A 15,560-nucleotide genomic window follows, 5' to 3' on the forward strand; every position below is an offset into this window, starting at 1 on the left:
TGGATTTCCCTATTCTGGATATTTCATATAAGTGGAATTATAAAATAGGTGACCTTTTGTGTCTAACATGCTAGTCCCTTTCATTTAAAAAATAAATAAGGTCCATGAATGCAACTCTGAGCCTAAAGATCAGTTCTTCAAAAAGAAAAAAAAAAAAATCCATGAAACACAGAGTACTTTAAAAAACATAAATTGATTACACTACTGGTATCCTCTGACGATGGGTATTATTTACCAAGGAGCAATTTATACGTGGAGTTAATTGCCAAAACAGGTTGTGTAACTGGAAAATATTAACACATTCCTGGAAAGCATGCTAAAATAAGAGATTATGGGTCCATATGATTATTAGTGAAAACGCACATTATTCAGGGATATTGTCCCAACCTTTGGGCTTGGGTCGCAGGCTAAAACAAATAATTGTTTACCAAATCTTCCTCTCAGGGCCCCTTAGGGAAAAGGCAGGGTAGGCTGAGTGGTCTGTAGGTCTAGAACAGCATGAGTTCCAACCCACATTATTCATCCACTTGAGAAAAGAGAATTTTTATAATTCTATTTTTCTCTTCCCTAATTTCCTTATTAAAGGTCCAACAGTGTGTCCCCAAATCAGATTGGAGAGAGCAATGTCCATGTGTTCCACAAGGGGACTGAATGGGGACCTACAGAGAAATGAAAAGGAGGGAAGAGCCCTTGTCAGGCCTCTTGAGAAATGAGGCTTCCCTGGGAAGAATGGGGTAGGGGCGCACTGAAATGGGGGCAGTGCTCCCCTATTTACAGAGAGAGGGAGAAATGGAGACAGCTATGGGTTCAAATCCTGCCTTGGCTTCTGACGTGGCCTCGAAATCATACCTTTATCCTCTAGAAAATCGGCATTGCCACTAAGATTAAATGAGATATGGGCACAGAGTGGGCACTCACTAAATTCTAGCCACTTGGCACTACTGTTCCTAGGCCGTCACATGGTCAGGGTGCTGTGTGTGGTGTAAGACCGTGCTCATCAACCTGGGGCTATGCTTTCTTCCCTCCCTTTCTAGCTAGTTCCCTCCCTTCCTCCCGCATCTCTCCCTCCATTTATCTCTCCCTTCCTTCTTTCCTTCTTCCTTTCAGTTTGGTTGGTGTTGGATACGCCAGTGAAGCGAAGCCGGGAGTCTCTACAGATGGCTATGCCACGTCTCTCAGGGACGGGTCAGTGGGAGCCCTTCCCAGGCCCTGACCAAGTCCTCTGATCAGCTTCGTCTGCTCCACGACAGGCCACAATGCCTGTGTGTCCCAGGTTCTGGTCTTCAGACCAAACAGCCAAGATTTCAATTCTGTGGGAAAGGGACCATGGCAGCTCCACCACCAACACATGCTGGAATGACGGTGTTGAGGTCCAAAGGCCCACAGCGGGAAATCAGCAAGTTGGACTCAACCTTTTATCATCATCCAGCTGACGGTCTGCAAACAGGGCCCCGTTATAAAACACTCCTTTAAAACCTTCACTTGAATATAAAGCTTAACTGACCTAACACATGGCGGCCTTGGGGCGAAGTCAGCGTGAGAACCGCCCCCGTTTCATGCGTCAGAGTGAGAACCGTTAACAAGATTCTACAGATCCTACAGCCGCAGAATCAAACAAGATTTGCTGAGAACCTACTGTGTAGCAGGTTAGTGAGACGTGCCCAGGCCCTTTATCTCCTGAGCTCCTCTCATAGTTGGCCCCTAGGCACCCTGCCAAGCCTCACCCCACTCAAAACAAAACAAATGACCAGTCACCTGTATTTGTGAATAATGACAGCTGCTCGCCACGTCTGGACAATGTTGGGTAGCTTCTTCTTTCATGCATTTAAAGAACAATGCTGCTACAGAGCATGGAGAAATCTCCAGCCATGTGTAAATTTGCTGTTGGACACCTTGTTTTTCAAGCACTGTCCTTTTTAGCCAGCCTGGCATTTCATTAAGCATCATAAAGGAATTTCTTCAATTAGCCTTTCCCACGGATGGACACCACCTCCCCATACCTGCAAGGGCACCTCACACTTGAAATACCCCCTGCCGCACGCTAAAAAGAAGGCCGGTGTCCAATGCAAAATTCCTCAGTGCCGAGTCCTTATTTTCTTTCCTGTTTTCCTTCTGGCACAGCTAGACCAAATCTGTTACTGTGAACACAGAATTGCAGTGGGATATGGATTTGACACGAGGCAAACACCTCCCCTTAGCAAAGGCAAATAAAACAAAAGTTCAACGAGCCTCAAAGCCAGGGTGCATAAATGTCACTGCGCCCGGCAAGGGGGCGATCAGAGGACACTTATGAAATCGCGGTTCTCCCGGGGTGGTGGGGAAAGGTTACCGTGTTGCGTTTGGTGGGTGTGGGGGGGAAGGGGGGGCGCGTGACTGCGGGTGCCCAGGAAAAACAGCAGGGACGACAGGGCGGCACCCCGGGAAGCGGCGCGGGTGGGCCGGTCCTCAAGCGCGCCTGGCGCACCCACCGCCGCCTGCTTCCCGCAGCTAATCAAGGGAAACGTAACTAGTGCAGGCGGCAGGGCGAGTTTACAACAACTGACAGTAACTATAACATACGCCAGTTTGTATTAAGATGTTATTGCACCTTCCCAGTTCTAATCACCAATTATGACTCTATTACTCCTACTTGGCAGTTCATCTGCTCCTGCCTCCGCTCAGGGCGACTTGGAGACGGACCTCTGATCTCCTGGTTCCACTTCAGTGGGCGCTCAGCACGGCGTCTGTCATCTGCAGACACTGAAGAGGTAAGGCATCGCTTTTGCTGAGATAACTGTACCTGACCTTACAACAATTTACTAAGGAAATACCTGCTTAATAGCAGTGTGAGTGCAGTTTCCTTTATGCTCACGACGGCACTGCAAATTAGCGACAACAGGATAAATCTATGGCCGGCTCACTAGACACTTCATTAAATCACTGTTCTCTTGCCTTGTAGCGCGCTAATAGAATCACAGCCCTCGTTAGCTACTGAATAAAAGATCAATCACAGACTTTGAAAGCTCTTGCTACCAGCTTCCAGAGGAAACAAGGAAAAAAAAAAAAAAAGGAGAGTGAGCAAGAGTGAGAGAGAGAGAGAGAGAGAGATATTTAGGATCATCGCTGAGATTCTGAATGGCCTCGCTGCAAGTTGCTTAAATTACCTTTTCCACGACTGACTCCAACTGCAATACTCAGAGGAACTTGTTAAGCCGGCTTTCAAGAGCAGCACTCTAATATATGACTGCTAGACCCTGGTCAAAAGTTCATAATGTGCATATGTAAAAAGGTACTAAATTGCCTGAGGGCTAAAACCAGAGGAGTTTAATTGTAGCAAAATGCTGAAAATGGTCTGTTGAGGGTCCTTCTATTGGGATACTGCTGGGTCTGGCTGATTGAAGTACAGAACATAAAAGCCTTGCAACAATATTTCCTTAAATGCTGGGGAAACTGCCAGCAGTTGGTATTGCATGAATGTTGTGGTTGAAGAAAAACATTTTCCTCCCCTAAAATAAATAGAGTATTAAGAACTGCTCCAGCCCATAATTCTAAAGCATGACGGAAAAAGGGAGGGCTCAATGATAATAAATAAGGTATAATTCATAGGGCATGTCCAATCTCCTCCAAGTGTATTTTTACATGGGGCGCAGTGAAGGTACTCAGGCATGACCTGCAAGGGTTTGGGGGGGCTGCGAATGGCTCGGATTTTGAAAACTCCTTTGCGCGGCTCCTGGCTGCCTCACCAGTCTCTGTGTTAGGCATACCCAAGTGGGGATCCTTGCAAAGGGTTGGCCCTGTTTGACGTGTCTTTATTTCTTCTTTCATTAAATCAGATCTCGAGTTCCAGCTACACTCGCTTTTGGCTTGTGCAGACGGGTTTCTCAACCCAGAATTCCCTACCTTCCCCAGATACACTTCCACACCTTCCCGCTTTCTGGCTTTCCTAATTAGTTCCTCATTTGGATGAGTGACAATATGAGTTCAGTGGATGGTGACTCAGATGCTAGGTGGGCCTGCATTAAATATAGGACACCCAGGGGAAGCTACAATTTGCTAGGTGGGCTTTCTGATTTATAAGAAGTGTGTGTGAAAGGTTCAATTTTCGTTGAGCGTGAAATGCCCATGTGCCATTTTAATCAGGTTTTAAAAAATCTGTATAAGACATGGAATTCCACATATACGTTGTGGCACCAAACTCACACGGTGTGGTCGGTCTGAGAGCCACCAACGCGGCACTGGGCAGGTGTGAAACTTGAGCCATCTCACGGGTTACATCTGACAAATGAGATTAGCGATATCCATATCCTTACTGATATCTTTGATCAATATTATTTTCCAAGAAAAATACTTTCCAAACTTGGAGGGAGATGGAAGTGATACTTCCTGATATAAAAGAACAGACTAAAAATGCAAATAAAGCACCCATGTAGTGTTGAACCCTGCAGTGCTCCAAGACTGCTCCACCTCACGGGCCCAACCCTCACAGGTCACCTGGATTGGTTCAGGATATACTGTATTTCATACTCTAAAAGGGGTCAAATCTACTCTAGAGTTCTTCAAAAGCAAAGACACAGCAGGTCATTGGACGTGCCCGCCCTATGCTGTGCCAGTCTTCTCTCCTGCAAAATGCAAATCTGAGTTATACAGGCCCACATTTTACAGAAGTGGGCACCTTCCGAACGGCTAGTCCACTTGACCTCTGGTCTATTCCCCATAAGTGCTGGAGAAATCCATGGGCTTGAAGCATGAGTATTCGAGGAGGAAAGAAGAAAACACAGAAAGAGTACACTGCAAGGGGGTTCTTGAGTAGAAAACTAAGAAAACAATAAAGCATGAGCTGCCCCCACGGCAATGGCAGCCCAGCAGCCCAGCAGCCCGCCGGCACTCCCCACCCTGTGATTCCCTCCAGGCCTCAGGCCGCCCATCTCGAACGGCAGGACTGGACCTATCCTGACCACATGGCTTTCTGATTCTCAACCACAGACTCATTTGGCAGCGATACCATGCTCCATCCACAGTGCCACTCTCAGAAACCACACTCAGCCCTGGGGTTGGCATCGGAGCCTACGGAAGCCTTGGTGCACTGTGGAGTGCAACTCAGGGAAGCAGGAAGATGCAGTGGGAAGGGCACAGATGTCAGAAGCTCAGCTCCACCCCTTACTAGCCAAGGGACTGAAGGCACTCAAGTCCTCGATTTCCTCATCTCTAAAATGGGCATAATACTCTGTAACTCATTAGGTTCCTGAGGGAAGTAAAGTAATTAGAATGCATATAAAATGTAACTGGCCCATTGCCTGGCACTCAGCAAAATGCTTCCTCTCTACCCTCCTGTACCTCCCATGTAACCCTGAAGACAATCCAAAGGATGCTCAAATGAGAACACTATAGATAGAACCATCCTAAAATATGGCGGAGGTTTCAATACGATTGCAGTGAAAAACCATGGGGACTCTGTGGGGAAGACTGTATTCCAAAAAGGGCTTTATCCGATATTGTGGCCCACACCTAAAAGTCAACTCAAATATATGAACAGATGAGACTTATTATAAGCTAACCGTGTGCATTTATATGCACGTTTACAAGCTGATCACCCAGAACCTATAAAAAGGCATGAACATGGTATCCGTGACTCACTGCTTCCATCCAAAGCCAGCTTCTTAAAGACAAACCAAAGACTTCAAAGGCCACCCTGAGAATCTGTGGGCAGCTCTCACTTTCTCAGGTTAGTAACTGATGCCTTACCTATATGATAGGCATTTCCATTTCCATTTGCTTCAGGGGTACCCCATCCCCACTCCCATCCCCGCCCCTCCATGTGAAAAGAATGAATTCATACAAAATGTCCCAGTGAATGTGCAAAGGGACAGCAAAGAGGCAAATGTGACAGGGTCAGAGTGACATCCAAGAGAACAATGGCACTCCGTTTAATTCCTACTGAAGATGCCATAGTTGAATAGCATGCATGAAAGTGTGTACTAAAATATCCTGAAAAAATAATAATAAATTATTCCTGTTTTTAAAACCGTCAGCAAAATCCCCATCACCTGCAGATGGAGCTGCTCTGTGGCCTGGGTTTTATGGACACTAGAGAAACACAGCCTGCTGCAGGTTACCTTCCTGGGAAGCCACGCAGTCTGACTTTATGAATATTCTGTGTCATTTCCATACTCGGGGGTCCCTGTGTTTAACTCATCGTGTGAGCCCAGAGTCCTACAAGCCAGTGGTTTCCAGCTGAGCAAGTTAAGGCAGCGACCACACTTGATTAATTCAGAGAGAGAGAAGAGAGAGCCAAAGTGTATATTTAGTACTTTTCTAGGAGAAAATTACCTTGGATTTGCATAAAGAGAAACAATTAGGTATTTCTCTATCTCTCAAAATACTTTGTAAAAATCTGGCTTTCTTGAATACCCCTGACTGTAAACATCTATAAAACTATGTGTACAAGGCACATATTTATATAAATACAGAATCTACCTATGAAATTCCAAGCTCTACCACCCCTAACCCCAACATAGACCCCACAGAGCTTTAGTAGCAACCATTAATAGAGGCACAGGAGTTGTGGCTTTTTATTCTAAATAGCCAGAAATTACTTAAATAGAGAGGTAAAGACTTTCAAAATGAAATAGCTTCTAGAACTGATCGGTGAAGATCTCTATTGCATCAAAGCTATACCCATAGTTACGATGCAGCTAAATGTGGGGTCAAATAACTAACAAGAAAGGCAAAAAAAAAAAAAAAGGGTAAGCTAATCAAAGATGATTCTGAGATGTTCTGAAACTGGTTGAGAGAAGCCCCACCATGGACCAGTAGAGCTGGAAGAGTCAATCACTATTCTGTTATGTATATGTCTCAGGACTCTGAGGTTACGTCTTGCAATTTTTTATCTGTAACATCAAGAAGAAGTTCGGGACGGCAGGGGGAGGGGACCTGGCTGGCTCAGCTGGAAGAACATTTGACCCTTAATCTTGGGGTTGTGAGTTCGAGCCTTACGCTGGGTGTAAAGATTACTAAAAATAAAAATAATAATAATAAGCTTTAAAAAAAACACAGTGCTTAACTCCCTGGCCACTCTGAAATATCCAGTTATGCAACAAATGCACATCCATTCAAAACACTGGAAAGGCCACGTCAGTTAAAACATGAAATACATGAGAGTCTCACAGTGCCATGAAAACTCTCTCCGTGTGAACCTGAAACAAGTCTCTTGACATTTCTGGGTCCAGTTTCTAGATCTCTAAACTAATGGGGTTGGCCTGCATAATCGCCAAAGCTACTGCAGGACTGTGGCCACCAGAGACGACCAAAGGGAGCCCTAGTTCATCCTACCAAGCCAGGTGTTTGCGGATCAGTTCTTCCAAAGTCAAATGCTGGCCTCCGTTTAGAAACTCCAATCCATTAGTTTACTGATATTATCCCTCTCAGTTATAATTAATAGTAGCAACTAGCCTGGGAGAACTTCCAGTAGTTGCATAAGTGAAGTCAATTAAATACCGAGGTGACACAGGGAATGTAAATTGTTGGAAATAAAGGGTTTTCTTCTTCCCCTGGTCCAATAAGGATGTACTAATCATTCCATTGTTTTCCCCCAAGCCAAACACAATGAAATATAGCGCCCCCTATCGGCAGCCGCCAGTGCTCACAGGAGTGTACACACATTCACTTCCTCAGATTGTCTTCCTTATATTAATGCCTAAGAATTAGGTGACTTACATTCTGTTTATTTTTGAAACACTGCATAATAATATCATTTAAATGATAATAGATATGAGATAAAATAAACATTTAGGTCAAACAATGCTGTATCAATAAGACAAAACAATCTGTTGACAGGGCATGGGGAGGGGTAGAAGATAAATCCTGAGACAGAGGCTCCAGGCCAAGTTCAACCAGAACAATGTATGCACCCTTCATCTTTGGGTGGACTCCTGAGTTTCCTCATCTAGAAAAGGGGACCTTCCATGTGACCTCCAGCATAGAGAGTCAAGGAAGTTCTTGAGTCCAGCACAACCTGCTAAGTTCACGTTCCTTTTATACATGCCTTTTGTGATCCTCATGAACATTATAAAAGCAGAGTCTTACAGGAAGGGCTATCAAGATTTTCTGAAAGAAAGCTTAGCCCTGGGGGAAAAATGTGAACAAAAGAAAGAAAGAAAGGAAGAAAGGGAGGGAGGGAGGGAGGGGAGTTTTGTATTTCCACCCACTAACTTTGGTTGAACTCACTTTCACTCGCTCAGGACAAACGTGGAAGTCACAAAGTAACACCTGCAGAGTGAAGCTCTGTGGGCTGAAAACCTGTGATAAGTTATTACTTTGAAAGAACCAAGAAAGCAAGGAGCAAATCTGGACTGAATGAAAAAAAAAAAAAACTTTTTGCTATTTTATTCAAAGTGGTAAAATGGCATATCTGCAAGAGAGCTTTTGCTACCCCTGGATAATCCCACGTCAGAAGAGCCATCATCTGAGAATGGAGGAAGGCCTTGGAAGGGCCCTTAATGAGGACAGCAGTAACGAAACAAACAAAAAGGGCGCAGGCAGACACACATACAATCACAGAGAACATTACCAGCCAGTCTGGACATGTACCAACCCCCCTGAGTGTGCAGCAGATTAGAAGCGTAGGATGGGCACACGTTGCATGACAATTCAACATCGAATAAAACCATCCTGCCAGTGGCATCGCTTAAGGAAATGCTTGCAGAAATGCTGCCAGCCCACAAGGGGATGTGCGTCTTCTCTGTTCGCAACACAAACAGCTCTTTATAAGGATGATCAGTCAATGCTGCGTGTGCTAATTTGATAGCTCCGTCATCAAATGGCATTGCAAATTTCATTGTATATTTTAAATCATGTTAACATGGTTTGTTAATGTTGGTATTTACTAAAAGGCCACAGCTATTTAAATAATGAATAGGCATGATAATTTTTAGACATATTATGGAAGTGACACGTAGATATTCTAAATATTCTCTTCTTAGAATCTGTCCTACATCATTCATTGTCATCACTAGAAAGATAAATCAAGATGTTTCTGAGACATTGCAGATTCACAATTCTAACAGTTATTTATAGAGATAAACAACATACCTATCCAAAGGAAAAATACTTTATGTTATCTCTTTCCGATAACCCCTAAGGCAAGAATTTAATGCTACTGCTTTAGAAAAGGAAAGACAGGACAGTATTTTGTTAAGCACTAAACAAAACTTAAATGTCAGATATCTTCCGTGTTTGTTTATGCAGGCATGCGTACATGGGCATATCAACAAATCATCCACAAATGTATATATCCCCTCCGCATTACTGCCCATTTACCTCCCAGGTTCAGTGAACATATTAAAACCTATTTCTCCTTCTAGTTCTGCAATATTTATCTCTAGGCCTTTGTACAGGTTCACAAAATTTCCAAAAGGCCAACCCTTTCAGCCTACCTATTGTTCTCTACGGTAAAAAAAAAAATCTCTTCTTCTCAACTCACTTTCTTGCAACCATAAAGATGGCCTCTCTCAAGCCCAAACACGATCTGCAGCCAGCAGAGGCCGTCAGTGATCGGGGTTTGGAGCCTGAGCAGTTGAGCCCATTGGAAAGAGCTCGAATCTCCACTCTACTGCCTTTTAGTTATGTGCCCTTGAGTGGGTATTTATGTGTCCTGACAAGCCTCCTCAGTAACAACAGGGAATACTGCTCTTGATATGTGAGAAACAGAGAAGGTACACAGCAGGAGTCCTGGAAGACAGCAACTGCTCAATAAATGTTAGCTTTTCGTGGGTCATTGCCATCATCACTCTCTTATCACCTTCATCACCGATATTAACAGGACACTGTAAGATCCCAAACCCTCAAACACGCCCTCAGTGGCCTTTTTTCTTTTTGCCTTCACCTCCTTGTATGGATTACCACAAACCCACATTCATTAATCGTGCCTTCGCTCTACCACTCCCATTTTGTTTTAAAATTAGAAATTTTGTTCTTGATTTTTTGCATTTTTTTAAAATTAAATTTTTTAAACATTACATAAAATATTGTTTATTTGATTACTGAGGGCTGTTTGGGGTGGGGGGGACACATCCTTAATTTTGTCCCCAGTCCTGGTCTCCACCCTATACCACTGCAGCAAAGTCTACCTGAAAGAGTCTCCTGTTTGTGTCTACAGTTTCACTTCCCACATATCCTTCAAGGCTCAGTAAAGATGTCATCTCCGTTCTGCAATTTTATGTGACTACTCTTACATCGACCCCCAAAGTAGAAAACACTGTAGCAGTGGTGCCCGTGCTTCCTCACGCCAGAGTTCTTGACATCTCTGCCCTGTCTAACATAAGCACCCATAGGCCAAGGATCACAATCTGCTCACTCTTCCATGTTCTACCCCCTGAGGCAGCCCACGAGGCACTCGATGAACACTTGTCAGATAGGAGCAGATCCAATAGTTCTAAAGTGGCAATTTTCAAAGGACAGATTGCTATTTAGTGGATGCTAAAACTGGGTCACAATCAGCACTTTAAAAAATGAAATACAACCAAGATGAAAACAGCAGACAACACTGCCCATAGTTAGACTATTTCATTAAATGTTTGTTTCAGACACACACACACACGGCGCATGATACACAAAGACACACAGCATAAGCTTAAGGATACATGCATCGGGCTGTGACATAAAAAACTGGTGGTCATCCAAAAAAAAAAAAAAAAGATTGAAAGACACTGTTCTGGACCAACGAGAGGACATCTTGACCCATCATGTACTACCCACCTGGCCACAACAATACAAAGGACAAGTATTTCACAGTCATCCAACTTCTTTCTTAGTTTGTAAAAGAATCAGATTAGCAACATCCTCAGAGACCAGTCCTGGATAACTGAGAAACCCTGTGATATCAGAACACACTTGCAGAGGAATTTCAGTATTGGTTAAGAACAGAATACTGGTCTTCTTCAATTAAATAACACATATTTCTGGTTGAAATAATGATCACAACAACTTGGTGACAACAACTGCATGTGGTGAAATTGAGATTCTTCCAACCTAATTTGGCTTGGTGGGAATAACTGATACAAAGAAAAACTCATGAGACAAAAGGTGTAAAATTTGGTGTGTACAGAAAACAGACGATGAAATCTTCACTGTATCATGTATCTGGGCAGGCGGAAAAGGTCCCGGTGAAAAGGACTTCAGTAAAATACTTTAAAAAAAAAAAAAAGCCACAGCTAAATTATCTATGTATCGAGTTTAAAAATCTGATCAAAGTATTTAATTGACTTAATGGAATTCACCCTGTATTAGACTCCCATGAAAAAAATTGATCAGTGTTAATAAAGTTCTGATTAAAATGTTTTATTCATAAACAGAATGAAAAAAAAAGCCTCAGGATCAAAAGAGCAGGCTGAAATAGCTGGTTTTATCTTCCCCTCCCCCCAAGCAGATTTTGTAAGGGTGTACACCCATCTACATGATGTAACAAACCCACTTGTGAGTGCCGACTGTCTGCAAGTGTCCGTGGGAACTGCGATTGCTAGCTAGCCCTTGTTGTCTTTATAAACCATCTTAAATGAATTATATAGGAAATAAATGAATTTTTCACAAAGATATATTTAAGATATAAATAGCCAAGTGGAATGATGGGCACAGGAGAAAGAGGGTAGTCAAAAAATAAAAAGAAAAAGACCAAAAAGAAGTGAATATATGCTTATTATGTCCTTGAAGAACTGTGAGCGCATGAGTACACAGAAACACCTATCTGATTAAAAGGTTTACCCTCTGGGAAACTGGTGTACTGCTTGATAGCAAACAGTATCTGGTGTTAATCATACAAGGACTGAAAGTGGAAATACAGGTAAAAGCTTCCCCAAATCCTGAAGACGGGATGTTTTATTAAAAAGATTCATTTTGTCAAAGCGTATTGCATCGTCTCTTTCGTTGGGCGCGCACGATCCAGAAATAGAACTAAAAGTTCCGACCAAGATAAATTTGCTTTTGGTCTGATGTTATTAACAGATTTAAGGGGCTATTCCTATACTTCAACTTAAATCGCTTAATTAATTCATATTTGACCTGCTTCCAACACGGATTTAAGGTGACTAAAAAAAGAAAAAGACTAAAATAAGGGGAACAAAATGTAGAGCCACTAAAAACCAGAGGAAGCTGACATGTTCACCCTCAGCTATAATATGGTTTGAAAAGGCACAAAACGGAACCAGAACTGCAGCGATAAGTTACAATTTCATTACCAAGTGAAAGACAGAACAGTAGCTCCTCAAGGGTTCTCCTTGGGATTCGGACCGAAAGGGCACCTCTAACGGGGAGGGGCATAGCTGCAACGTGTTTTACCGTCAAATTTTCCACCACGTCCCTGACAACAGCTTCTTGCGTAGCCTTAGAGATCAGTAAGACCTGAGGAAGGGGTCTTACTTCTCTCCACTTCAGAAAGAAAAAGGAGACCCGAGGCCCAGAGATGTAGTGTGACGTGTGCACAATTACGGACGGCCCTGCAAGGAAAGGTGGAGACCGGGAGCCTCCTGCCTCTGACTGCAAAGCCCGGGCATGGCCTCCGTGCTAACACGGTGACACACTCTTCTTCCACACAATAGATGAACGTGTCCTTCTCGGTTCCTACACACCTTGCACCGCTGGTCGCGGGTGGGGAGAAGGAAAGGCATGGACACGTAAAAGGCACTCAGAACAGGAGAGTCCAGATAAACGGGAGCTGTGGTATTTGTCATCACTGGGCTTTGTCCTCTTGGCTCACAGAACATATGCTCATTCGGGGAAATCTCAGACTGTACTGAATGCATCTCAGATCTTAACATGACGGACTAATGTGGAGGCAGAGTAATAGTGGACACGGCAAAGGTCAGCTTAATTTTTTTTTCATTTTTCACTTTTTTTTTTTTTTTAATTTGGCTTTGAATGAAAAAGGCCCTCATTGTGGACTTAAATATGAACCCGACAGATGCTTGAGCCTGGCAGTGAGACAAAACGGCACTGGAAGGTGTGGTGCACGAGCGCAAGAAGGAGAGGAGAGCTAAGTGCAACAGAGACAAGACCCTTGCAGGGCCAGGATAAAGGAATTTGGTATGCTCCCTGACGCCTCATGCACAAGAAAGACGCCAGTTCAGTCCTGATGGTTTTAACAGAGAGAACAAGAGGAGAAGAAATCTATATTATTTTCACAACTGGATACATTCCAGAAGCTAATTCTTTTGAAATACGTTGTATTTCTTTTTTTTTTCTTTCTTTCTTTTAAACATCTTATTAATGCCTTCTTTATAGGAAATGTGCTCAGAGTTAACACTGTGACTTTGGCCACATTAATTTCATTACGCGGTCTCTTAAGGTTATAGAGTCAGTAAAGAAACAAACAACACATTGCACACACAAAAGCCAACAAGAGATGTTATACTCTAAGAAAGAAAAACAGACTTACTGCATTCACCTGCCCAGGAATATTAAAATATCAAAAAAAAATTAAGTTCCAAGATTTTACAGTTGGCTTTTTTTTTTTTTTCTTCTAAAGAGTGAGAATACTAAGAAAACATTATGCAGGTCTCAGTAGTTGATATACAGTATTTTTTTTGGATCTGGCGAATATACTTTTTATAACTTTTCTGTGAAAGGAGGGACCTTCTAGCTCAGATTACTTGGACACTCTTACTGTTTATTCTTCCCTTTTTTGAGCAGTCAGAAGAGATTTCTCTCAGTACTTCAAATAAATAAGATATCCAGCTGAACAAACACCATACATTCCCGTGGATTACTTTGGCTTCTTAAAGAATATTTCACTTTCTTTTTTCGAAATGTAAATGATTAAAGAGACCCCATCATATGAAACTCAAAGACGAAATGTCTCCAAGTGGTGCAGATTCTCTGTAAGGTGGTATGTGGAGAAACAAAGGCCTCAGCTCAGTAAAAAAGCTTGATATTTCACAGGGGAAATTAGAATATGACTAAATAAGATACTTCACTTATTATACAGTTTGAAGGAGAGGTTTTAGGCCATGAATACTTTCAGAATCAATATGTTTAACATTCAAAATCAATCCCTACAATATTTTCTGAAAACAGCAAAATGAAAGTGTTTTTCCCCTTCCATTCCTACTTAAAAAACTAACAAAAGAAAACAAGAAATCCTGAAGACTATATATAGTCTGGAATAAGGCTATTCTACATGGACTTTGAAATGATCGCTGAGCCTTATCTAGCTTTACAGCTTAACAAAAAAAAAAAAAAAAAAACAAGTCCAGGGTCTCTGGTCAATTTTTGAAACTCAATCAAAACTCGGCAATACATGTTTCTTTAGAAAGAAAATTTGGACCATCTATTAGCATGGTCCCCTCTACTAAAGAGGCAAGAAAATAAATAGTTGACTTTAGGAAACATAATCCACACGTTTCTTTATTCTTTTCATAAGCTTTCTTATTAAAGGTCTAAATCTTATCTCCCATCATGAGGCAGAAATGCATAAATATAGAAAAAAAACAAAATGGGTACCTCTGATACCTCTCTCAGCCCAGAAAGAGGGGAGAAGACAAGAACACAGAAAAGAGGCCAACGGAGAGCAGCAAGGCAAACATCAGCGTGTTGGGGATGCATGCTACGGGGTGAGGCCAAGAAATGTCAAAGCCTGTGAGTAAATCTGCCACCACATAAGCCTACAAAAAGGCACTAGAAAAACCCAGTGAAACTGAACTTCTCAAGTACGCCCTGCCTCCCAGTCTCTGCGCCACTGTGAAATCCTCCTCCTCTCCAGATGAATGTGGGTCACACCCAGTGACTCGCTTCTAACAAACAGAATGGGCAAAAGTGGCAAGATGTCACTTCTGTGGTTAGCTTGCAAAGAGCTGTCACCTCATCTTGCTGGTAGACCATTTCCTCCCTAGCTTCCTCACTCTGATAGAGCAAGTGCCATGCTGGGGAGGCGCCTGCGGCGGGGGACTGAGAGAGAAGCCTCTAGCTAACAGCCAGAGAAGAACCCAAGTGTCCAATCTACTAGGCCACAGGGAGCTGAATCCTGTCAACAAGCTCGTGACCTTGGAAGTGGACTCTTCTCCAGCTGAGCCTTCAGATTCTTACAGCCCAGCTCACACTGCGAGTGCAGCCTAGGAGTTGACACAGAAACAGAGGGCCCAGTGAAACCACACCGGGCGTTCTAGACCTACAGACACTGGAATGTAAGTAGACGGGGTGTCCTATTTATAAAAGGGCATAGGCTGAAATAGGTGCTTATGATAAAAAAGAGAAATTCTATATGCCAGGTCCGTTTACACTCTAATTGCAACCTCAGATCCCTTCATTCTGCTTCCCTCTCCTATGGCGAGTCTAGATGGGTCCGAGTTTCTAATGGCCTCGCTTTGGGCTCATGACCGTTAACTGAGATGCAGTTGGCTTTACAGCAAATTTGGACCTTTGGAGTCTTCTGGGCCAGTCACTCCCAAGTGCAGGCCCAGCACTTTCAACAACACAACAGTGACACTGCCATGGGTTTTCCAGAAGTTGAATGTATTCCACAATCAGTTCCTATTTACAGTTTTTGGCATTAAAATACCCATTCCTTAAAAATCAGTGGTGACGGTTGATGGTGGTAG

General features: G+C 43.0%; 1 protein-coding gene and 1 long non-coding RNA gene across 9 annotated transcripts in view; one reads left to right on the forward strand and one right to left on the reverse strand.

The window, feature by feature from the left end:
- The window catches only part of WWOX (WW domain containing oxidoreductase), a 941,544-nt gene that overhangs the window by 625,569 nt on the left and 300,415 nt on the right, over positions 1 to 15,560 (reverse strand). Inside the window, exon 9 of one of the 8 annotated variants that reach the window (XM_032853918.1) lies at positions 2,686 to 2,739. The exons of the other annotated variants lie outside the window; for them this stretch is intronic. Coding sequence (XP_032709809.1) covers positions 2,701 to 2,739 — 39 coding nt within the window. The 3' untranslated portion in view covers positions 2,686 to 2,700. Of the gene's footprint in view, positions 1 to 2,685; positions 2,740 to 15,560 lie in introns of those variants that run through there. 8 annotated transcript variants of the gene reach the window in all.
- Positions 2,207 to 3,511, forward strand: LOC116865627. Its single transcript, XR_004382248.1, has 3 exons — positions 2,207 to 2,342; positions 2,637 to 2,747; positions 2,939 to 3,511. It is a non-coding gene; the product is annotated as an uncharacterized LOC116865627 (long non-coding RNA).

Source organism: Lontra canadensis, unplaced genomic scaffold (genome assembly GCF_010015895.1).
Source record: "Lontra canadensis isolate GAN:19392208 unplaced genomic scaffold, GSC_riverotter_1.0 scaffold8, whole genome shotgun sequence".
Lineage (NCBI taxonomy): Eukaryota > Metazoa > Chordata > Mammalia > Carnivora > Mustelidae > Lontra > Lontra canadensis.